The 27351-nt window shown below is 31.2% G+C and overlaps 2 protein-coding genes across 2 annotated transcripts in view; one reads left to right on the top strand and one right to left on the bottom strand.

The window, feature by feature from the left end:
* LOC108691846 (whirlin) overlaps positions 1-27351 on the bottom strand; it is an 82929-nt gene that overhangs the window by 6690 nt on the left and 48888 nt on the right. The window contains exon 12 of the mRNA XM_018199775.1: positions 4317-4544. Coding sequence (XP_018055264.1) covers positions 4317-4544 — 228 coding nt within the window. The remainder of the gene's footprint in view (positions 1-4316; positions 4545-27351) is intronic.
* On the top strand, positions 12553-17782 carry LOC108691847. The gene is made up of 2 exons (XM_018199777.1): positions 12553-12839; positions 17367-17782. The coding sequence occupies exon 2, from the start codon at positions 17378-17380 to the stop codon at positions 17567-17569; it is 192 nt and encodes a 63-aa protein (XP_018055266.1). The 5' UTR covers positions 12553-12839; positions 17367-17377; the 3' UTR covers positions 17570-17782.

The raw sequence follows: 27351 nt of genomic DNA, 5'->3' as shown, positions 1-27351 counted from the left end.
CAATAATAATTATATTTATTTTGTAACTATAATTATTATTACTAAATTTTATATATATATGGATATAAAATAAAATATAATTGTTTTTGAAGCGAACTATATACATTTTTAGTATAAAACTGTAAATATTATTACATTTTAACATTTTATAGTATAATAATAATAACTATAAAAATGGAGTTATTTTAACCATTATTTTATCATGCAATTATGATCATAAATACCAAACTTTTGTGCCTGTCAGTGTAAATATTACTGGATTAATAGAAAAGTATTTACACCATGCTAAGTAATAGAAAAGACCCCAGTTTTTTTTATCTATTCACGAGACTTGTTTGAACTAACACTTGACAATCATGCAGTTGGGAAGACAATGATCAAGATACTCGTTTCAAAAATTACTATGCAATAGACATAATCGCTATGAATTTTATTTGTATGAATTTTTCTGATCTGTAATAAAATAAACTTTAATATAACTTTTAGATGAGATTCTCAACAATTATTACATGATAAGTACAATAAAGAGTATACTATTCTTCTACCAATTTAAACTTGTATTAGCGCTATAGGAGGACTCAAATATTTATTGAACTGTAATTAATTAAATCAATTATGCTAAATTAAGCAGACTAATACCATAATTTTATTGGGAATCAAAATTTAACTGGAGGAGATCATGTACAAAACTGGATTGAGATATAGATTAATGCGACTATTCTAGCGAAAGTGATTAATTTTTAACATTTTTTTATCGGTCGCTTAAATTGTCGAGTTCACGGCCGGAAGGCAAAAAGATCGTGTTAATTAGATCAGCTTGTTTTCTCGAGTGAAACGTAAAGCGAGAATAGTGAAAGTGCGTCCACTCGGTGGGCGCAGCGAGATACGCGGATACACGCACGTGCCCACGCATGCACGCATGTCGGTATAATAAGTTTTGCTCTTCCCACATGGTGTCTTGCTCGATTTTTCTGAAGGAAGTTTCTCTTTCTGCTTAATGCATCCACTCACGGTTTTCGAGAGTTTACAGGAAAACTTACATTCGAGATCAAAAGTTTGAAAATATTTTTAAAAAATTCGATATTTTTTTATTACTTACCCAACTATTCATAATAACATATTTTTTATATTCATTAATAATTTTTTAGATTCAATAATTATTATTTGATCTGAATTACTAAGAAAACATGTTGTTATTTATTTGAGTAAGTAATCCTGAAAATGTCAACTTTTAAAAAGTAATTCTAAACTTTCGATCTAGATTTCTTTGTTTTTCTTATTTTACGTTGTCATCCAAGTTGGCACGCGTAAAAATAGATTAGTCTTGAATCAGACAAGATTTCTCGCCGGTTTTATTTGGATAAAAACGATCACTTTCTCTCGCGTTTTGATAATATCTTTCTCGAATTTAATCAATTTCTTTCGCGGATATACTTTATAGAAACGTGTTTATTAACAAATCAACTGGAGATTTATTATTAATATCGCTAATCTCCATATTATAATATGGAGATATTATTAATATCGCTTTATAGCTCAATTATTTAGGTAATTAAAATAATTATACTAAAACCATATTTCGCGAGGCTTCTGTTTTGCTAAGTCAATTGGTTCTTATGTGAGTAAAGTGATGGTGCATGCCAAGACATCTATGTGAATATGTTCAGCGCATGTACATCCCCGTGCCCGTAAATACGTGTATATATAGAATGTCTCACCCAATCAAGTTTCAATTAGAGATTAACTCGGCGACGAAGTTAAAGACAACTTGTTTAGCGAAGATTTCGTAATGGGAGGAGAATTATTTCGCATCGCAACTATTTCTCGCAGTCATTTCGCAATTAACTATTATGTTTCGCAAAACTTTTATTAGAAGGAAACAAAAGTTATATAAACAGAGACGTAAATCTACTTTACAGAAGAAAAGTATTCTATTATTTTTCAATCTCTTGAAGTACAAATTCGCGATAACACACCTTGTTTCACAATTTATTTCTTTTTTTCTAAACATTTATTTCTATCACCTCCGTTTTAATTTTCCGTGATTCTCACGAGCGTAAAGCTATCCTCGGATTCCATCAAGTGTTTTAAAATCCGACACGAGGAAGAAGATGAGACGCTCTGTGTATATACGTATAATTGTAAAATAGTGATCGTGCTAGAATGTAAGGACAAATCGTAAAAAAGTAGCATGTGCAAGACATCTAAGATAAAAAACACGTACAACACCTAACGCTATGTCGACTAAACTCGCTAGCTCTAGGAGCACAAGGATACTTGATCGTATGGTTGTGTATGTGAGAGAGGAGAGAGAGAGAGAGAGAGAGAGAGAGAGAGAGAGAGAAATCTAATTAGGAAGGGAACTCATGCCGAAGGGAGCAGACGTTTCCGGTGGTTCTCGAATCGCGCAATTTCCGCCGCGTCGTTTATGTGTGCTTGTTTACATTTTTACTGTATCGCAAGTCATTGTCGTCGTTTTAACATGACAGTTATCCTTAAGAAAATTTAAACAAATTATTACGATCATTAAATAAACTATCCCGGCAATCTTCTGATAATCTTATCGCACGTACAATTGGAACGATTTATCAGTTAATTGTATTTTTCCCGTTAAATTCTTGATAATTTGTCACGATTTTTTTTTACGATGCCATTTTTCAGCGTAAACGTGACCTGGATATTTCAAGCGCAATTGACGTAACCGCGAATCTCGCCGGAAATTTACGATGTCTCGTTCTTTCAGGATAATACAATTTTTATTAGGAAGCTTTATTACAGCAGTGCAATCCTCTTCCTCCAGTTATTTTCTCTTTCGCCTTGCCAATTATATTTTGTTATAACTCAGAATTTGATTCGAGTACGACTATTCGTGCAGAAAGAGAAACTTCTAACTTTGTTGGGAACTAATAATTTAACGTAAAATATATTTCGTTCCTTTTATAGCATAAGTAACGTAACAATAAGTAACGATAAGGAAAATTTCGAAATATTATAATTTATGGATTATTAAAAATAAATGTATGTATTAAAGATAAATTTTTTTGAAATATTAGAGAAAATTTCTATGAATTATTGTAAAAATAAATTCACAAATTAAAAATTAATTTTTAGAAATATTAAGCAGAATTTATAAATTATTGAATAAATATAAAAATATAGTATAAATTTGCAAGTAGAAAATAGATTGTCTTTTATTTAACAAAATATTAGTATGATTTTTGTTTTACAAAGAAGCAAATTATTCAGAAATAATTAGCGGTGGTAATTATCACTATCCGTTGTGATGTCACACGATGTTGAATACGTTTAGCAACTTAGATTATAAACTCGATTACGATTTCGCGTTGCATTGTAATTTTTTCGCGAAGATGTTATCGAGATTTCCGGCGAGATCCGAATGGATTTCTCTATGTTTTCTCGCTCCGACACGAAAAATTGCTCGTCGCTGATTGTACCTACTCCCTTTTGATGGAGATGTAATCGATTATCAAATTCACGTCCTAATTTTCACAAGGGCGCCCATAAAAGACGGATCGTATAAATTATTTCTCAAAAATTCTTTTAAGCAAAAAAGAAGGATTAAATATTAAAATATTGAGATTAATAATTAAAAAAAGCTGAAGCTCAGAGAGTGAAATCAGAAGTTAAAAGTAAAAGAAATCAGATTTAAGAATTGCAATATTAAAATGAAGAAAAAAAAGATCGAAGCAAATAGAATCTTAATTTGGATTAAAAAGTGATGATAATTCTAAAGTGATGATAATTCTAAATAAGATCCAAGAAGAAAGCCAATAAATTCTTACTATATTTTAAGTATTGAATAAATAAAATTGGAAAAATTAAAGAATTAGGCAATTGAACGATCACATAACACCACATTATTGATGAAAATAAATAATTAATAATATTATATATATTCTATTGTAATTATATATATATTAATTGTAATTATATATTCTATTGTAATGATATTTATCATATATTATCATATGATATATTATATTGTAAAATATTTATGAAATGTATATAAACGAGGCTGAAGTATCTTCTAAAAGTATCAAACTCAGTTTTCGATAAAAACTTCTCAGATGTCCTTTCCGATCCATTTTTCTCCCCTTTCACGGACGCCCTTGTTTTCTCACCCTTTCGTGAGTCAGTGCGAAGTGCCAAATGGCGAGGAAATGGAGAGGAAAAGGAATCGAGAGGGATAAAATGAAGGAAGAAAAAGGAAAATGAAGAGAAAAGGAGAGATAAAAAGAAATCGTGCGTATCAAGAGAAAGAGAGTAAGAGATTCTCGCTCGATGGGAAAACTTACGAGGGGCCTGGCGCCCCAGTACCAGGATTTGACACGTTGCGTTAGTCCACCGAGCAGGTGGGACCTCCAACCACCGAAACCTCCACCACCTCCTCCACTCTCCGAGCCCCTCTCCTCCCTGCTCTCGAGCTCGTCATTCTCCTCCAAATCGCGATTCCTGTCGCCGGCGCCCCGTCTCCCGTTACCGATCATCTCGGCGTCGCTACCCTCGCAACCCCCATCGCTCTCCTGCGTCGCGACGTCCGCGTATAACACAATCGGAAATGCCTCATGTTAGCCCACTCCGCCCTTTACAGTACTGATTTACGCGAAGATTGTGGACAGTGTGAATTCCAGTGTGATTGGCAATTGCGTTGAATTGCAGAGACAAGTGAACGTATGGGTCTGAGTACAAGAATTGTCGTAACACTTATTTAGACTTAAGTTGTAGACGTAAGTAATGCGCAAGCTTTCACTTATGACGTACAACTTATTGCCGTGTCTCCAAGAGACGATAATAAATCGTATGTCATACGCCAAAGCTTGTGCGTTACTTACGTCTACAACTTAAGTCTGTAAATAAGTGTTACGACAATTCTTGTGCTCAGACCCTAAGGCCGATATTTTATGTGTCGTACGACAAGACTTTCCCAGCCTGTTGATTGATTGTAGGGGTTGTAGAGGACAGAGAGGTTTTCGGATCTCTCTATCCTACAGCCAATCAAAACGTTTAAAAAGTTTGTCGTACGATACATGAAATATTAGGCTGAGTGTGTGAGAAAGATGTATAGTTCAGGACGTCAATCATGTAACTTTTCTTAGGGCTAAATGTGAAAATTTTTTTGTATGTGCATGTACACACACACACACACACACACACATATGTATATATATATATATATATATATTTATATATGTGTGTGTATAATACACAAAGATAAATTTTCATTTTTTACATTTCTCTAAACATAAAGTTACATGATGGATACTCAGAGGTCGAATCATCTACAGAAGATGTATAGAAGATAAAAATCTTTGCAATGAGAGAAAAGTGTTTGGTGTTTGTGACTATAACTGCATAGTAAAATAATTGGCTAATAGTAATTAAGAGCTCCTTCTAATTCGTTCTGTTATAATGTTTGTAATAATAATTATGTTTATAGTATATTAAAAAAATATACACTTGATTCCGAAATATAAACTATAGTCATTTTTGTAATTAACTGTATTTTATTTTCTTTATGGATTTATAATTATTATTACGAATTGTAAGTTCAATATATAAAAAAATTAAGTTTAATTAGTACCTATAATTAGGAAAACGATTATAATTTATAATCGTTTTTGTGGCCTATATTTCATTTTTTATATAGAATAAATATAATTATTATTACTAACATTACCATAGTAATAACTAAACTTAGAGCTAACCATAATTATTTTATCATGCAATTACAGCCAGAAAAATCGAACCCTTTTCTCTCAGTGTGTCATTAACATCAACATAATTTTCTTTATAGATTTCTAGGATAATCATAGTTATTATCATTAATTACACTTAATAAAATTGTATAATATTCTATCTTTTCGTCTCTTTTTTCCCGAATGACAGACTGACATTAACGGATGTAGGCCGATATTCATAGTCGGATCTTATGTATAAGACTGTCTTAATTATAGTCTTAAGATGTCATGAACCAATCAAAGAGCCGTATTAGCATCTTAAGACATTACTTAAGACATTACTTAAGACAGTTTTAAAATAGAATGGATGAATACTCATACTGACGTCTAATAGAAACTTGACATCATTGTGCTATCTTTTGACGTTTATTCTACTAATTGGTCTTTTTTTATTTGCTACACTGAGAGAAAAAAATTATTACAATTACCATAATTTAATTATAATTTACAGTCATTTTCGGTGCCAGATATATATATTTTGTAGAATTATAAATTATAGCGGTAACTAACTATAAAAATGGAATTTCTAGTTATAATTATAATATTTTACTATACAATCACAAAAACGCTTCTTTCAGTGCAGCACAATTTGAAAATTGCATTGGATCGAAATAGATGTAAGTTCTGTTTTTCTTTTGAATCATCTGTAAGATACTTTTGCAGTTCTTTAATGAGATTAATCGTATCGTTCTCCTCGGCCTCTGAAATTACGAGTAATGAACTCAATCAAACTTATTAAGGAAGTACAAAGGAACTGTACACTTTTGCTTCGTACACATAGTTAGTCTTATTCGCTTTACTTTTAGTTGCGCCTGGCTATTGAGTTAATTTCCTGTCCAAAAACCAATCTCTAGTTTTCTCGTCCCGTTTCTTTTATCTTCCTCGGGCAGCCACAGTAATTCTTCGCAAATGTTCAATTTCTCATAACAATTCCTCATGACGTTCTTTAATATCTCTATTACATTTCTGCATTTTATTCTTCTTATTTGTATGTCATATAAAATGATATTTGGAGCAATGCACTTTTTTAGTTAACGACGTTTACCTTGTTGCGTTAACTCAAAACTCAGAAGACTCATTTTTCTGTTAAATCTGTTTTCTTTTAAATTTTTATAACTCGAGTCCTAATAAAAACTTTTAGATTGTAATTGTTGGATTGGAATAGAATATTCAGAAAAAAAGATGTAAGAGTTGAAAGTGGAATTAAAAAGAATGATTCTTGTCTTTATATATATTGATGAATATTCAGCTAATAAATGACTATATTTCTTTTTTAAAAGAAATAAATTGACATTATTATTTGAATAATTCATATATTTAGTAAAAAAGAAGTCATTTAGTTTGTTTATCTCCACTTTTAATTTTTTTTTATACATCCCATGATATTGTCGATTAGATTTTTGGAAAAAGCAATTCTTTAAATATTAATTGCAGTATAAAATTTTTTATTAAAATCCAAGGCATGGATTTAAAAAAGAAAAGCACGTCTCTTTCGATTTATACCTGTTTCCAGTTTCAACGTAAATTAACTTTAACTTTACAAACATTTTTAATAATAATAATTTTAATTCTTAGATCTAGAAAAGAATGAAGAGTAAGTTGAATCGAAGTTAAAATTAATCTGTATTGGTTGAAACGTTATGGATTAAATAAACAAGTTTTTGACGTCCGATAGTCCAGTCTCTCTATACAATCGCGATCATGCGAGAAAAACGATACTTAGAAAGTGCGGTGTAGTAACCGGACGGTCTCTTTGTAAAATGATCGTGGAACCTACATGATCGACACGCTCGCATTTATGATCGTTTTGTGCGGGGACGCGTAACGGCGCGCAGGTGGGCCTGATTGTTGCTCCGTCTTAACTGGAGCACGTCCCCCTAGCTACGAAGGATCGCATGAAACCAGTTATATAAATTGTTTAAGGATCGTTTCATTGTGTCTCACACCAGATTGTAATTTTCTTCAAAAAACCACATCTCTGTAGTGAAGAGATTAAAAGAGAAAAAGAAAGTAGAAACCTTTTAAGATCTGCGCAATCTTGACGAAATTTTATTTGTTGCAGTTTAAAAAATTTTGTATCGTACAAAAATTATTTTTCATAAGATTAATAACTAATTATTTTAATATTGAATTTTGACATTGAAGATGAGCTGATAAGAGCCGAAATGTATATATTTAGAATATTGGTACAATTTTTAGCATTAACATATCTAGCTTAATCTGTTATTGCTGCTCTTTGATTTTTAATAATTTTATTTTTTGTAATAATAAAATAATTAAATAGGGGCAATGAAAGCAATAAATACGGCCGTAATTAATGCGCTTTAATAATACTATATTATATATAGTATAATTATTACATTATAAATGGGACAAACTATTTGGGTTTGTCATACATTTCGGTTTATCTCAAACTATCTTCTGCGATGTTCAATATAAATTTTCTTTTGGAGTGCAATACATTTAGATATAAATAATGAATAAAAATTTCATAGTATATAAGAGATGACCTTTATCTTTTCTTGAAAAATATTAAATTTTTTCAGTTTTTCAATCAAGTGATCATTGCATCTATAGATCACGAGCAATCAACAATTTAAAACGTAAAAATATGATATAATATTTTAAATTTAATAAAAGAATTATATTTGAAATTATACATATATAAATTTTATATTATTCGATGGAAGTCAATAATAATTATTTCATTATTTGAATTTCGAGAACTTTACAATCTAATATTTTAATGTTTTATTTTTGTTGTATTATATAAATAATATAAATATTCTCTTTCTATCACAAGCAAAAAAATCCTATTAATTTTTTTACATACAAAAAACATATTAAAAAGAAAACAAATATATCAGATATTCGATCAGTAAAAAATTAATAATAAAATTAAGAGAGAAAAAGATGTGTGTAAAAAATTATATAAACAATTTACTAATAGAGATAAGTCTATTAATAACCGTTTCTTAATCTCATATCAGGTTAATCATTTTTATTATAGCTAAAAGCAGTAAACTATAAAATAAATGTAACATTCAAAAATAATTTAGTATTTTGAGAATTAATACTTCAATTGCCAACTTCAACCGGCCACTTGTCGTTCTAAATTCAAATCACGTATTTTCGTGGTCACCCAGTAACCTTAGTCGGCAGCAGGAAATAATAATCATTGTCGATTATTAATGGGACCTCCATCGTCGCCGACGCGTCGTACCGTACCGGAGAAAGTTTCGGGACGACGTTCCGTTATGTACGCGGAACGAGGATCACGTAGAACAAACGCGGAATCTCAGGTGGGCCTCGAACCGGAGCCCTAAGGAGGTAGACCGGTGTTTTACAATTTTGCGATGTAGGTCAATTGTCGTGGCGTTTAATGATTCTGCGGTGTCGATCGGAGTCGATCAGAAGTTTCGTTCTTGGAAAAGTCGGGAGTTGGCTGAACAACCGGTCGTTCCTGTTCTTTTCGTCCAGGAATTGATGGAATACGATATTCCTCTGTTAGTCGTGACATTTATCGGACAAGCCCAACGACACAATCGTCACAAAAAGTTTTGTTGCTCACCACGTCTTAATTTACTAGCAGTAATTAATAAAAAATATGTATTATAAAATGTTAATTAGATTGCATAAGCTGATAAAAAGTGAAGCTCAATAAATAATTAAATTTTTTTATTTCTGTTGATCTCTGACTGATTCGATGGAAGATATAAAATTTTCTAATATAAATAAAACATAGAGTTGTGAGAAAATAAAAAAGAATTTTTTAAAGTAACACGTTATGCATTTAATGCAATTATCTCGAAAGCGACGATTATTGCGTGAATAATGATAAATTTCCAAGAGAGATAAATTGCATTAAGAATAAATTTATTTATTTATTCAGTTGTTTGCTGATCTCGATTTAACAGATAAGACTTGAGATTTTCTGATATAAATAAAATATAAAATTGTAAGAAAATAAAACAAAATATAAAATCTTTTGTAGTTACTCTTTATGCGTTTAATGCAATTATCTTGGTAGCGAAGATTTTCTTTTTGGGTGTGGCAATAATCTTCGCTTTCAAGATAATTACATTAAAAATAAATAAACTAATTTCTTTTATTTAATTTTTTTAAATTGTTGCTGATCTCGATTTAAGATAAGACTTGGGATTTCTAGTACAAATAAAGCATGGAATTACAAGAAAAAACAAAGCATAGAATCTTTTAAATGATACGTGCGCTTTTAATGCAATTATTTTGAAAGTAAAGATTTTCGCAGGAGTGACACAATCTTTCTTTCCAAGATAATTGCATTAGAATTAAACTAGTCCTTTTATTAGATTTTTTAAAATTTCTTAATTTGACAGGTAATACTTTTCTAAATTTCGTGATTTGATAGAAAATGGCTGGAACTTTTTGATATAAGTAAAACATAAAACATAAAAATAGTTGAATATCGTCAGAATGTCCATTTAAAAATACAGATTATTATTTTTGAGTCACGCATTGGTCGCGCTTAACTCATCCGTTTGTGAAGTTCCGACTGGCAAGCGAACTCATGGATCACGTCGATCTCCATGCGTAGGTGTCACTCACGAACTGGTTTGAAGAGTGGCGCAATACGTGTGCGGGTTCGATGAACCTAACGCTCGTATTATATTCTTGTGCGCGTAACAATTTTTCATATTAATTGCATCGCATTTGAATCCTGTCCTCATGTCACTAACACGTGACGTCCGCCCACATTCCAAATGCACATAGAAAGAACGATTTTGCCGAAAAAAATTTAGATACTTAGTACTGAGAAAAATATTGATCTGATTGAAAATGGACAAATCAAAAGATTCTAATTATATCAGAATTCTGATTATAATTAGAATTCTAGTACTTTATTTGAAAATTTTGATTCGTCCATTTTCAACTAGAATCCCAATTAATCCAAGATTTTTTCTCAGTGTTATTGATTTGAAAATAACTTTATTGAGCTAACAAAAAAAATAATTATGCAGGAAACTTAAGCATGCTAAAACTCAAGCAAAGTTTAACGTTCTAGCAATCAGCTTGAGTGTCCTGCATAATTATTTTGGTAATTCAACAAAATTACTTATATTACAGATCCACAAGGGATGTCCAGATGATATCCATATTCTCTGAACATTCTAAGGGCGTTCCTAAAACATTTCTCAGATAAAATATGCTGTAAGGTATTTTTAGGTCTGTAGTTAGCTAAATTTTTAGATATTTCAATTTTCTTTCAAAATCGTTCTTTTCATGTAGAACAGACATGATCGAAAAATTTGTATATCTTTACAAAAGTTAAAATTCTGTATTGGGAAAAATGTATACTTGAATTGATTGGAATTCTGATTGAAATTGAACGAATCAGAATTTTTTGATTAAATCAACTGGAATTCTAATTGAGATAACTGGAATTCTGATATAATCAGAACTGATTCATTTTTAACCGGATATTTTTCTCAACATGTACTACACAAAAGGTTTGATATTCCAGCAGCCAACTCTTAAACATTCTACATTATTTTTATAATCCAACAAAATTATCACGCAGAACATTTTATCCTGGGAACATCATTAAGACGTTCGGGGAATGTACAGACTTTCAAGGAACGTCCTAAAGACATCTAGAGAACATCCTAAGGATGTTTCCAAGATATATTTTGAATAAAGTGTACTGCACTGAAAGAAAAGACAACAACTAATTTTTGATTGCTGCAGCAGCCAATCTTTTCTTCCAGTATCATATATGTATTCTCAGCTTTGTATCTAGCTAAACCTTAAACACTTGAGCAAAACCGTTCTTTCCATACAGGATACACATGATCAGAAAAATTTTACATTCTCCTGTAAAAAGTTGAAATCTGATATCAACATCGCACTACGTCGCGTTTTAGCCTTGTAGTATTAATAAATAATACTTTCGCGCTGAATTGCAAAGATCGAAGCGTATATCACAGAATGCCGGAGAATGTAGTTCCTGCCGCGCTTATTCATAATTATTGCTGTTCACATCCCGGCACACCCGGTGCGTCCAGACATTAGGAAACATCGTGTCACGCGAACCAACCTCGTTATATCATCAGCTCCAATGCTCATGCATGATGCATATTCTTCTCTGGTATCGCTGTATCTTCCCTTCTCATTGCTTCACAATGGATCCCGGAATTTTTTCCCCTTTTTGAGTCACGCGATCAAGCAACGATACGATCCAATGATGCTGCCCGAGTCGCTCGAATACGGCCCTGTTATCAGACTCTCGATAGCACGGCGGAGTTCCGGAGAGGAGCACGCTGCACCTGGGAGGACTGCACCATATGTAACCCTGCATCCGCGATGTAGCTGCAGTTTGCTAATCTGGCAACGTTGTGTAGAAGCCGGTCTTATGGGCGTAGCTACGATTTTCGGACTCGAAAGCGAAGTCTTCCGACGGAGATAAAGCCCTTCCTTGAGGATCATCCTGTTCTCTGATCATTGTATCTTCATAGGAGGAAAATATCGTGACGCTTAAGACATTTTCATGTGCAGTTTAACTTTAATGGAATCGAGAACCTTCCGGGCCGGAAAGTGTTGCTTTCAGTCACCGTGTCCTGTTGTCTACGTTCCTGATTTTCTCTCACCTGTTACTTGTCCTCTCCCCCTCCCCTCCTTCTCTCTCGCCCTCCATTTAGTTCTCTTTTACCTGCTCGCTTTGCGTCGTAGTTTCTCCTGCTCTTTGGTTCCCTACCTTTATTTGTTGTTCTCATTCTCCCTCTCTCTGTCTCTCTCTGTCTTCCTCCATCGGTTGCCTTGGCCATATTCTCTCTCTCTTTCTCTTTCTCCTTCTTTCTCTTTCTTCGTGGGCTGACTCACTCTCTCGATCAGGTAAACGTAAACCTGCGCTGGCTGCCACTTCATGTCCGATTCCTGAATCAGTCGCACAGGCACTAGCGAGTCGAGCGCTCCTCGTGTTGTTCTCTCGATCGGGCCCCACGATTGTCACGATTCGTCGTTGATCCTTCAATACGTAGTCCAGAAATTACGCGGACCACGACTGGATTCTAATCGTTCAGAGCATTTCCTCAGATTTAGCAGGTATTTATCGGAGTCGAACTTTGGAAAGTTTGCTCTTTCATCACAAAAATATTGCAATACTTAATCAACATCTAAATATTTTTAAATATTTTAAATATTCTAAAACACCTTTCTAATCAAAATTTTGTTCTCGTGCCCTTCAAATTTTTTCATTTATTAACTTTGTAAATATATTCGATCGACGCTGTTTTATATCATTACTTATATAATTATTTATATCTATCGATGGTACCGCGATTTACTGTAAATTTTGCTGCAAGTTTCGTAGAAATTTTATATTTTATATTTTACAAATAATTTGATACGAGATTTTATCATACTGCTCATTTGCTATAATGACACAAATAAAACAACGAAGTTTTTCCGAAGAAAATGAGTTTCATGTTTTGAATCATAATAATTTTAATATAATAACTGATTGTAGATAAAAATCTATTTTTTTCTTAATTATGTTCTTTCTGCTTATCTTCATATTTACGTTTTTTTTTTTTGATAAATAACTAAAGAATAAAATTTTTCAGAAGATGAGTTTTCATGTATTGAATCATTAAAAAATCATTAAAATTTTGTAATATTAATTTTTTATATAATTATAATATGTAAGTATAATTAATTTTTTAATGCAATTTTAATATAATAACTGATTGTAGAAGATTAAAGTATGTTTTTTTCTTAAGTATTCATTATACAGATTTACGTTTTCTTTCTGTAAACAGATAACAAAATAACATTTTTTTAATTATGTTGCTTTAACAAATGAGCAATATGTAGATATAACAAGATTGCAATATGCACGTAGAACGTAAAATATTCCACGTATAGGGAAGTGTGTAAGGCTAAATGTCGATTGACATTCCGCATTTGACGTTTGCATCATTCGCCATAATGTAAAACACAGTTCCGTCTTTGTCGTTGACTTTACTTGGGCTTTGAAATCGCGAATGAACCGTTGTCATCGCGCAGCGATTTTTTTCGGAGCGAAACGTGACGACTTGCGGTAAAATGCAACGTGTTTGAGTAATTCTTTTCGAGAAATGAGACGAACACATTGCATAGTGATAATTGTTAAGCTGTAAAAACAAGTCTTTTTGGACGAGTCGAGTCTTTTTTCGGTAGATTTATTGCTTATTAGTACTAGTGAACACCGTCCCGTTGACAGAAACAAGATATCTAGCACATCCATATAACTCGCAGAATAAAAGAATCTATCGATTTTAATCTTGAAAACAAAAGGTAGATGACAAGAATCAAAATTTCTTGGAAACACACATGTGATCTCTGTAAAATTAATGTATTCCATCAAGAAAATTAAATTATTCCATAATTTCTCATATTTAATTAATCGGAAACGATTTATTGTCCAACGTTGCAGTTATTATATTTAAAAATTTTATTAAGTTAAAATTTTTATTTTTCGAATTATTTAAATTTTTATATCCGACATTTTTATTCTCGATTATTATTATTTTCTAATTGACAAGTAAAATTACATTTTTATCTTCAGAAATTTCAATAATGCGCTAACATGTTATCACCGGAAGTATTAGTATACTTTAAAATTCTCACTTTTGTCGTTACTGATATTAATTTAGAACATTGGGACTTGCTCAGCTCTCCTTGTAGTCACACGGTGTAGTAATTACACGGAATTAGAAATTTCACGCAATACCGAATACGCTCGCGGTTCGTGTTTCGCGTGATTACGCCGCCTCGATTAGGAAACTGCGTCACGCTTGATGAAATCTAACTGTGGCGATTAATCAGCGAGAAGGCGTACTGATGATAATCCTATGCGCGAAACACCGTGAGTGCAACAGAAATGCACATGTGTTCATATAATGGTCGATAATAGAATCGCTGCATGAAACTTGTTGGATTTCGTACAGATCCCTTGTGAAAAATGTATTCCGCATGTATGTATTCTGATCGTAATAGAATCGCCTAGAATAGAAATCCTGGAAATTCTAAAAAGGTTTGTGCACTCAAGAATAGATTCTGATATGTCAAGACGTCGTTCCCTTCAAAAGTGACACAACTCAAAAAATTAAGCTCTCCAGAAAAATGAAAGAACTACTTTTCAATTGTTGACTAATTAAATATTATCGGCAAAAAAATATAAGTGTGTTTCTAAATAAATGCAAAAAATTTTAGATGATTCTTTGAAAATGAAGAGAAGTCTCTCATGTAAAATTATACTTTTATATTCCTTTGAGGGATCAATTTTTCTGAAATAAAGAAAGGAATCCGATTTTCCTTCCTAAAATATCTTGTTAAAAACTTATTTTTGCTTATTTCTATCAATGAATGATAGATGAACTTTAATTTCGATTGAATTTTTTGTTCATCTTTTGCTAAGTTTAGGACTAGAAAAAGATGAAAAGTTAGTTGAACCGAGATTAAATTAAACTACGTTGATAGAAACGGACATTAATAAATAATATAATAAGGATGTTGTAGAATAACTTTAAATTTTCCCACACTTTTTGAACGTCTAGAATAAAACTTGGAAAAATAAAATCTCTGATTACAGACAGAGAATTAAGTTAATTTACTTTTAAAGATTGATAGGATAGTAATTATTTAGCTCATCTATGATAATAACTTGAAAATTATACGTTTTGAGTTATATCATTTTTAAAATAAAAGAAAATGATATATGGATCTTTAAAATTACATTTTGCGAGTTTTATGATACTAGAAACGTAAATTTTATTTGCCTATTGGCGAAAAGTACAATAATCGAGAATAAATATCGGAATACGATATATACGTACATCTGAAAAGCATTCGCCACAGACTTATTCGCTTCGTTCTCGATTTTCTCGTAGAATCACGACGTGTTTTTCTCACCCTCAGTTCATTACCGATCCAACCGGGCGTAAACAAGATCGTAAAATCCCAGTAGATCGCGTTATTCTCCTTACTTTAAGACTCGCGCGCGCATTCTCAGTCCCCGTAGACACACTAGACACACTAGACACTTGTCGTAAAATTTTCGATTTCGAATGTTTATATGTACTGTTATTTATTTTCCACAGAGAGATCATGACAGATTGACATGTAAATTTACGAGAAAGATCGTCAGAAAGAAAATGTACCTCCTCATTGTATCTTTTATTTTCCTTTGTGTTGGAATTTTAGATATCTTTTATCTTTTTCGGTAGAACTTTCAAACGTAAATATTGTATTGAACATACGATTTCTTTTTTTATTAGTATATTCTTCATATATTTTAATTTAGAAATCTCATGAAAAATGTATATTTTGTAGAATTTACAAATGTCAAACTCCATTATAAAATCCACAGAGAATATCGTTATAAACCTTAAAAATCCATAAATAAAAAAATTTTTTTATAAATATTTATAAATTCTGCTCTCATTCATTCTAAAATCTGCAAATCACAGATTCCAAAATTTTGCATCTATCGATTTTGAAATTTTTAGCTCTGTCCTTTTATTTTGCCTCTCAATTTTAATAAATTTGCACAGTAGTTGAGAAAAATTTGTGTTGAATTTAATCCATTTTACGTGTCCATCTAAATTTTATTAACTTTAATTTAACATAAAATGAATATATTAAGAATTGATATTATGTAAAAGTTAACACAAAAAATATAAAACTCTCATAATTTGTAAGCAAACTGTGCCAACATATTTCTTCAGTAAAATTGTCATTTATAATACATTACCATATTTTATTTATTTATAGAATTTACATTACCATATTTTATTTATTTTTAAAATTCACATTTTAAAATATATTATTTTTGTTATTTACTTCACTTATTCATAAATTGTATTATTTAACATTAAAATATGTTGAATATCAATTTAACGTAAAATATTTGAATGGCATAATCATTATGTTAATATAACATTTGAATACATCAAAAATTTAACACAAAAATTTTAAAAAGAACCAATTCTAACAAATAAACATGTTTCTCTATAGCTTCCGCTTATTCAGAACTCACTGGTAATGCTGATCATCACATACAAACGCATATCATTTTTTCTTTCAGAACGAAGAATTATCCTTTCCTTTCTCGTTTTACTTTTTTCAGTTCAGCTGTAAGAAACTCGGACTCTCTCTTCTAATCTGCTTCTAATTTGCTAAAGTGCATGTACACGTGACATTAAATGTAGTTTCATAAATCTGTCACTGCTTTCTTCCTAGAAAGAATGAAGATGTCCTCTTTTCAGTTCTTTAGGTCAACCTCCAACAAACTCAGACTCTCTCATTTAATCGACCTGCGTCTAATGACGCTAATAAAGTATAAACGCGCATATCACCGCTTTCTTTACTTGTCCGAGAAAAGAATCGTACGATCCCAAAATCCATTTTCAGAATTCACGAATCCTACATAATCTGCCAACAGAGATCCTACAAAATTTCATCTCATAAACTGCACGAGTCCTAAAATCCCGTAGCTCTCAGCTCTTCCTCGCTTCGACGCTTCGTTTCAGTTCTAACAAAGTTCAGACTCTAATCGTCTATAAACGCGCGTCACTGCTTTCTTCCCAGGGGAGGGAGACATGGAGTCGTGGCTGAGCGACGTTCAACGTGTGCGGATCCCGCGGCCCAAATTCGGCAGCGGCAATTCCGTGCGGCGATCGAACTCGGCGGTGCAGCATTCGACGCGCTCGGAGATGCACTCCCATCGACAGGGTCAGGACGTGGCCAAGGCCACGGAGGAGCTGCGCCAGGCGCTCCAGGACAAGCTCTGACCGACCTCGCGGCCGTCGTAGGGTTCCGGCGAGGGCGCGAGAACTTACTTCACGTACCTTCCTCGCCATCCTCGTACCTGCCTGTCATGAAGAGAGCCTGCTCGACGACGAGTGATCTCGAATCGTTGAATTTCCAATCGCCGTTATCGAGCGTTTTTAAAGTTTCCGAATTTTAAGATAATTTTTTAATGTAGATTTTTAGATAATAATTATGCGCCTAAAAATATATGAGTGTTAAGTTGTTTAAAAGCAATTTTTAGATTATATAACTGTAAAGTTATGACAGAAATGCGAGGATCTGTAAGTTTGAAAATTTAGATTTCTTTAAAGAAAAATGTTTCATTCGAGCAAAATTTGAGCATCAAACCAATTGAAATGAAATTACATTAACACATTTGAATTAAAATATATTTTTACTTACCTTATATAAAATTTTTTAGCTCTTCTTAAAAGAAGTTTTAATAATTTATATATTTAGGTTCCTTTGAAGATAAATTTTTGATTCGAACTGAATTTCAGGATCAAATCAATTAAAGATAAAACTGTATTAAGTACGGTTTAAATTTCATTTACTTGTCTTTTACAAAATTTTTTAGTTCTCTTTAAAAATTTTGGGTAGTTTATAAATTTAGATTCCTTCAAAGCTAATTTTCGCTTTGATCTAAATTTGAAACTTAATTCAATTAATTAAAATAGCGCTTGGATTAAAGTACTTTTATTTATATTCTATGAAACTTTTTAATTCTTTAATAATTAGTTTAATAATATATTAATTTAACGTTTAATAGTTATAGAATACAATTGAAATTTTTTCATAGAAAGAAACAGTAAAAGTCCGAACTGTAAACTGAAGAAAACGTTCGATGAAGCGGCGGAAATCGATTTGGCGATTCGATCGTTGTTTCATCGAGCAAGGATCTACAAAAGAATCTGCCACGGAGATACTATCACTTAGTACATCTCCGGCGAATTGGTCGGTCATGCGGAAGAGTGAGTTCGAAACGGGCGGCAGTCGTCAACTGTAAAGATCGGAACGAGGATACAACGTCGGCAACATGCGGCTTGGAGAACCAGAACTGTTCTCTTCGTTCCTGCCTGCTTCCGATCGATCGCAATTGTCGAGTGCAATTAGTCGAGAGAGGCGATTAGGCACGGGTCCTCGCGGTATGACTTATGACGAGGATCTACGAAGAAGCGTTCATGAATGGGATTCGCGAGAGACCCCAAAGAGCCCGTGGCGTTAAGGACAAAGCAATTATCGCGTGGCTTTCGACTGCCCTCAAAAACGCCGAGAAATCGCACGCGCCACTGAAGAGCGAGGTCGATTTCGATCACTTTTAATTAGCTTGTAATTAATATAAGCAACCTTGTACGCAGAGTATGCTGCAAAGTATTCCTATTAAGAAAGCATAATCTTAAGTATGTCATTAAATATAAGTTAAGACGAAATTCTTGCTTAGGTACTTAGTTTTGTAATGTTTAACCGGGCAGCGTGTCGCCTTATTTATAGTAAATTATTGTATTCATTATTATCAGCTTATATCATCTCGATATCTGTCATTAGTCACATGTAACGTCTATAGAAGTTATCATCTATTAATTCTTTACCAGGAGCTTAAAATAAAGAGTCTCGAAAGAAAGCGAGTGCTTGTTATCAATGACCTTCATTAATACGTAATCAAATTAAATGAGTATAATTAAGAATTCTTCTCTTTTGCTTTTTTGTATTGCCAAATACGTAATAATTACATTGTTTGATAAAAAGTTACTTTTTTTACCGAAGTATAATGCATACCAAAGATTTTTTTCTCGTTGCTGTGGGAAAAATTTGCTCATGCAATCAGGATTTTGAGCAAATTGAGGTAAAATAAATTAAAAATAATTTCAATTAATTTTCAATATTATTTTACAATAAAATAAAACGTTGTTTTTAAAGTTTTACGGCATCTAAAAATACATGGAAGAAAACACAGTGAAAACTTCACTGATTCAGCAAATCTATAGTCGTAATGTACAGACAGTCATTTTCTATGTTAAAATAGCAAAGTTGACAGATGAATAACACTAGCGATTTGTTAAATCATCAAATCTTCTTAGCTATCGATGTTGAATTCGCGTAGTAAATTATTTCGCGTAGTAAATTATAGGTTTGCTGTAATCCATCCAATTAATTTTTTTTCCGTGTACAATTCAAGAACGAATTTTAATTCATGATCATATCATCGTATGTTGTACGAATTTTAATTCATGATCATATCATCGTATGGCTGTTTGAATTTTCACAACGTTCTATATAGTATTACATAGATTAACAAAATTTTTTTTCTCTTCAAAATGTCATAGTATCATATCCCAAGATTTCTTCATACTGAACACAATGCTGTTGGAAAAATTTGTGTGGCACATCAGAATTCTTAGTAAATTGGGATGTAACAATAAATTAGAGTGATTTTTCATTAATAATTTATTAAATAATAATTTATTAAATTTCCTAATTTATTTCCTAATTTATTAAAAATCCTGATGTGCTATGCAAATTCTGATGACGACATTGAATTCAGTGGAAAAATCTTTGGAATATGTACGACATTTTAAAGAAAATTTTAGTGTCAAATAGTTATTATTATTGGGCCAGAACGTAAGTTCTTTTGTAGCGCTACGAACTTCAAAATTCAAGCAGCGAAATTATAATTTCGTTAAAAATGAACGAAACTTAAGTTTTGAAAGAGGATTTTAAAGCTTAAAATATCTGCTTTTGAAAGGCTATGTTCTTTTGAATGGTCATTTTTATATATAGAAAACTGAACAAAATAAGAAATTTTCTTTTCATTTTAAGAGTTTGTTATGTAGGTATTAAAAAAAATTTAGGTAGTAGGAAGTTTTCCACTTTCTAATATGAAAGCTTAAAGTTTTCCCTACAAAATTATCTTTGAAAATATTCCTAAAATTTTTTGTTATTAAGTTGTCTTGTTATTAAAAGAAGCATTTTTATTTTGATTGTTCATAATTCCGTTAAAAGTCAGCGCTAAAAAAACAAATTCTTCCATTTGAAACTTTGCTCCATCGAATATTATAATTGCTAAATTTTTTTAAAAACGTAGACATGATAGAAATGAAATAACGCTACGAATTTTTGTTCCGACTCAATATAACGAAATTTCCGCTGCCAGGAAAAAAAAGATGTAATCGATATATAAACCATGTAATCGATATGTAAACTGCTTTTAGGCTGTCTTGAATGAGTGACTAATAGCGGAATCTCATTAGAGGAAACGAGCGGCCTTAATTAGTCGATTCTAATGAGATGGCGTTTCTGCTTTCTCTCTCCCTTTCATCACCTCTCGTTCCATTTCGAGAGAACAGCTACGATGTCTGCGTAAATCACATAATGCGCAGTTGTTTTAGAATGAGAACCGAACTTCCAGATAAAGTTTTTGGCAATGAAAATTGCGATGATTGAGATATGGTTTCGTTGTGCGTTTGACGGCACAACGAAAAATTTTTCAAAAAATAATACGGTGGATTTATTATCATCGAATTATTATGTAAATTGCATTACTGGTTAATTATAGACTCCAAGTCAGACTTATTAATTTATTTAGTTTCATATTAATTTAATGTAAGAAGATAATTTAATGAAGGGATTTATAATACATGGGAGTAAAATTTAATACAGTGAAAGCGGAGTTGCCTTCTATATATTCTAATCATGAACAACTCCAGTGTTTACATTTCCGACCACGCATTTAGCATTAATATGATTATCATAACATCCGCACATTATGCGGAATAATCTAACAGAGATTTGCGTAATTACAACTTAAAGTATGGAGTAATCATACTGACTGGTAAATATCATGAAAAATATATCTTTTCATGTCAAAAACGTCGCTTTCAATTTTGTATATTTTTACTTTAAACGCGCAATAGTAATCTAATCGAGATATTGCATAATTAAAATTTAAAATATTGAGATGACGCTCCAAAGTTTAAATAAATGAAAAGCTTTTCAAATAAACAGAAAAAAAATAGAAAAATTATTTTCGTATTTTACATTAAATATTTATGAAATCAAATTAATATTTTCTGTATATATTTTGAAGATATTTTATATTTAAATTTTTCATATGAATTTAAATTTATTCTAAAAAAATTTGCATCACAATAAACTAACACATTAGAGTGTTTATTATTTATCCGCTAGCGCAATATCACTTGTTTTTGTAAATTCTGATTGCTTTTCCCATTCTCCTTTACATAACGATGCTTTAAAATAGAATACCTTCTATTCACAATTTCCTGTTCACAATTTTTAACTTTGACTAAATATTTGCTTACTAGTATGCTTTAAATTTCCTTATTTTTTTGTTTCTTTGCATAGAAACTAAATTAAAATACACATTAATATTTTTTTTGTTCAAACATGAAAAAGTCCAACCTATAGATAAATGCAATCCAGTTCACGTGTTTTTTCTTTTTATTTTACTAAAAACAATATTTATTGAAATTTTTTAGGTATTGTATATCCATGTAAAATTCGGTGAAAAATGTGGTTTTTTTTTTTTTTTTTTTTTTTTTTTGATGAAAGATAACATTGCTTTTTCAGTTTTGGATATCCCTATCCTAAAATTACAATGATAATCTTATTGTGATATTGTATACTTAGGACTTTAAATATCGAATAATTGTTTCGGCGTAAAATATCGTGAAAGTAGATTTTTTCACAACAAAAGATTGCATCTCTTTTAATTTTGGATAAATCTATCTAAAAATCACAACAATAAATTAATTGAATTATTACATAATCAATTTAGAATTGATAGGCGTATCGGTGAAATTCGATCAAAAATGTACTCTTTCGCAATAAAAGGTTATGTGATTTTTAGAGTTTTGGCTACTCCAACATTAAAATTATAATAACAATTTAGTGAAGATATTACATATCTAGAATTTAGATATTTAGAAAAGCTGTAATATCGAACAATTATATTGGCGTAAAATATGATTAAAAAATGTTTTTTTATTTTTTCGTTACAAAAGGTCACATCAGTTTTGAATATTTCTATCCTAAAATCACGATAATAATCCACTCGGGATATTGCAACTTAGAATTGAAAATATCGAGTAGCCGTATCAGCGTAAAACACAGTGAAAAATGTGTTTTCCTCTGCGAGAGGTCACATTGCTTTTAATTTTGAATATTTCTACCCTAAAATTACAATAATAATTCAATCGAGATATTACATATTATACTTGCAATTTTAAATATCGAGTATCGGTGTACGGAGAAAAAATGGTTTTCTCGGCAAAAAGTCATGTCGCTTTTAGTATTTGGATGTTCTTATCCTAGAATTAAACTTTTTTCATTGACATGACAAAATTCTGGATTTGCCGCGCGAATGAAATTGCGCTCGTGCGCGAGCGAGCGGTTAGGCTCGTTTTAATCCTCCGTTATTACGGGAACAATTTGCGAAGGATTTTCAAGTAGAACGACTATCACGATTTCGATCAACGAGAGGGATGAACAGCGGAGGAAGATAAACGACGAGACCGTGAAACGCCGCTCCTACGTTCCTTTTTACTGTTTGCTCCTCCGTTCGCTTATCGAGAATCCCTTATTGAGACTCTTTTTTCCCCACAATAAGACGAGCACGGATGCATTATGAAGGAAAAGAAAGGACAATCAAATTGTGTCGAGATCGACTGTAGAATATACGGAGTGTCCTGTCTTCATTTTTAGATTCTCAAATTTCGAAATTTCGATATTTTTCTTTTAAATAGCAGTTTCTGGCAAATCATGAAAATTATTAACTTATGTAAATTATTCGTAATAATTTATTTTATACTATATATAAAGAATTATATATAAAGAATATATATAGAATTATATATATATATATAGAATTATTAATGCATATGTATATATAAATGTATATAATAAATTAGATTATTAATGTACCATATAAATTTATTTTGTAATAATATATATATGTATAAATGAATTATAAATAATACAAAAGAGGATTTAACTCGCAGTCTAATTTTTCATTCGATTTTTCCTGATAAATTAAAAATTTAAAAACTTGAAAATTTTTTTCACTGGAGAATCTAACATTGAAAATTTAAAAAATTTCTCTTATCATTTGTGCTAAGAAACGATTTGTTCTAATTTCATTCTTGATCTAATAATTTACGGATTAATTGTGGTTTGCTGCGATAAGAACACCTTGTATATTAAACTCCACCGTAATTAACTTCATAATGTGATTTTTCGTTAACGATTTATAATTTCCCTCCCGGCATGTTGAGGCTGTTTCTGCTCGTTCTATCTTGAGACCTTTAAGTTTTTGAAAGCATTTCATCGAATACTGTTTCAATATGATGGCTTCTACGAAACTTCGCAGTCATATATGAAATTGTACACATGCGTATAAATGCAAATATGATAGATTTTTAAAACTTTTATCGATTAGTGGATTCGTTAATTGCAAAAACATTTCAAACAAGCCATTAATATCGATTTATTGGGATTTTAATGGGGCTATTATACAATTTACTAAAATTATATGTTGCGGCAGTTTTTGGATCGCGCTCAGATAAATATAGATATCGACAGACATGAATTCTCGCGAGGAGATGGCGTCCCCGCGTGCAATTGGAATAACGATCTCATGTAAGGCATCGGAATCGACGTTATTATCTTAATTATATCGGCCCGACCTTGGCATTGGCTCCCGATTCTTCTCGCGATCGCGATCCCATACTGCAATGTATTTCTCTCGATTATCTCAATTGCACATCGCTTCTGCTCTCGCGTGTGGGTCGATTGCACTTTTTCTCCGTCTCCGTAAGACGGCATAAAGCTGAGAATCGCGAGGGATAATAAGGAGATAAATTTCTGAAGGTATTTTTCTTTATATGCATGAAATTGAGATAAATTGCGCGACTCAGTCTTCTAAAGAAATATTCAATTATCACTTGTTGCTCGATGTGTTTAAAATAAAAGTAAAGTTTGTTTATACATGTTATTAATATAATAAAATAATTTGATGGTTGTAGGATGAAATAAAAATTATACGTATATATTAAAAATATTCTAATTAAATAGAATACATTATTAATATTGTTCGTATTATTTGATTATACACTGAAAAAAATTTACTAAATTTACTAAATTTTGATAAATATTTGTTTGAATAATACTAACTAAACATTTACTTACAAACATATATTTATTCAATAAAAATGATGCTTAAATCAAATTAATATTCTGGTATCAAATAAATATATGTTTATATTTAATTAGTACTATTCAAACACTTATTTATTAAAATTTAGTAAACCTTTTTTTTATTATATTATTAATAAAAGCATCTTAGCTTAAATAGCCTTTGTTTACTTAATATTAAAAATATTCTTTATTTTATTTATTTATACAGAAAAGAATAATTTTGTTAGATCAACATAACTAGAACACCTAGCATGAAACATGATAACATTGAACCAATTTAAACGAGTCTTAATAATTATTATGATAGTCTAGCAAAATTATTTTCAGCTTTGAAAGTAAATCTTTAATAAATTTTTCATACCTCAGCAAAATTGTTCTTTCCGTGTGAAAAAGACGATAAGACGAAGTTGTTTTAACTTTCAAAATTAGTGATGCTAACAAATGAAAATCGGAATAAAATAATCATAATGAGATCGGATCAGTACATGAAGGTTTTTCGAGAATGACTTTGCTGAGGTATTTAAAAATTTAAGTAGATACATGAAAATTTAAGTAGGTACATGAAAATAATTTGTTGGATTATTAAAATAATTCTGTACAAACGTTTAAGCATTAATAATAAGGCTGCGAAGAGTTTTAATATTTTAGAAACAAGTTTGAACGTTCTGCATAATTATTTTGATAGCTCAAATAGAATTATTTTTAAATCTTTTCAAATCTTAGCTAACTAAATTTTTAGATACTTCAGCAAAATCATTCTTTCTGTGTACATTGTTTAAAACTAATGTTGATATTAAGAATCGTTAAATCTACTAAGAATTGCTAGACGTTATTAGATCGTGAAGTTTCTCGACCTTCTCGAGAAGGGAATTCCGATAATTGGTATTTCCTTCCTATCGCTTCGTTCGAGTACTTCAAGCAGAGCAAATGTATAGTTACGATGTCGTCCATAAAATCGCGGTTTCTTCATTATCTCGTTCGACGCACCTGCCTGGCAGAAGGCAATCTGGACATTTTTTTTTTTTTCATCCGGACGTCAGACGTTGTAGTAATCGGTAGAAGTCATTATTCTTGGGGAGAATGAACGATCTTAGGGCACTTTTCAGAAATTACATCACGACGATAACACTGTGGCTGCCCGAGTTGCTACTTGGCTCTTCTGTTCATTTCGTATCGATACCTGTCCACGTATCGATTATCTCGTGTTCGTTTACCTGAGTGATCTTATTAAATGTCTCTAATACATTGCGACTTTGCTACATTTATTTGATATATTCCTGCTTTCTCTCGATTGCGTGTCGTCGTTTATACATAGAAATATAAAATATCGAGGTCAGGGCTCTCGTGGCCTTTGCTCTTTTATGACATCCTCGTTTCTTGAGGAATATTTAAGCAATGACCTTCTTAAGACTTCAAAGAGTTATTCGAGAATGCCAAGTAAAAAGGAAAAACATGATTTTCTGGATCTCGAGATGTCTGATGTTTACTTTTAAAGTGTAACATTTAAATGTTGAATCTTCTAAATTTTGATCTTTTTTTTTATACGTGGAAAAAACGATTTTGCTGAAGTACCTAAAAATTTAGCTAGATACAAATCTAAAACTAATTTTGTTAGACTATCAAAGTAATTATCCAGATCGTTTATTTAATCATAATGATGAAGCTGCAAAAACTTTGTTTTGACATTCTAACAACTGTAATTTGTGTGTCATAATTATTTTGGTGGTTCAACAAAGTTATTTTTAGATTTGTATTTACAGTGAATACAACAAGTATTCACTGTATGGAGGAAAATTTTTAAAAAAGTCTATTTGTAGAAAATAAAAGATTAATTAGCCATTTTTTTTTTTGATAAAGAGTATTCTAGCATAAATAAAAGAGCTTCGTGAAAATAACCGAGTTCAGATCTTTTAAATCTCTCGATTTTTAATTTCTACGAATATTTTCTTTTCCTCCAAATAATATTGTTTTCATTTTTGCTTATTATTAAGATAATATATTTTAATTATTATAACCTTTTAGATAAAATAATTTTGAGAAATATACAATCTAGTTTATTTTTTGTTAATAAATTGCTAATGTTTACTTTTTAAAACTAAGGAAGATATCTTTTCTATACAGATATTTTTTGCACTCACTGTAAGCTAAACTTTTGGATGCTTCAGCAAAACTGTTCTTTCTGTATTGAATTCCGAAAATTTATATAGTTTTATTTTATCTGGTATTATTTTCTCAGCTTGATCTTTTATATAGAACATCTGAGACAAAATGTCGACGTCGCTGACGAATATCGGATGTTTTTCATCTGACATTTATTCCGCGTTAAAAAACTATGATCATCTATTTATTCCTGCCCCCCCTTTCGGGATAGTCATCATCATATAGGATAAATACAGTTAAGATCGCCAAAACAAAACGCGAGACGTTTCGCGCGACGAGCTTAATCACCCCCTTTTCGTATGGACTACGTATTACTACAATTATCTATAACGACCATTAGACATTATTAGATGAACTACCACTTTGAATTCTACGCCTATAACATTACGTC

Source organism: Atta colombica, unplaced genomic scaffold (genome assembly GCF_001594045.1).
Source record: "Atta colombica isolate Treedump-2 unplaced genomic scaffold, Acol1.0 scaffold53, whole genome shotgun sequence".
Lineage (NCBI taxonomy): Eukaryota > Metazoa > Arthropoda > Insecta > Hymenoptera > Formicidae > Atta > Atta colombica.
Note: the sequence above shows the minus strand (reverse complement) of the source record. Positions and strands in the feature narration are given on the sequence as shown.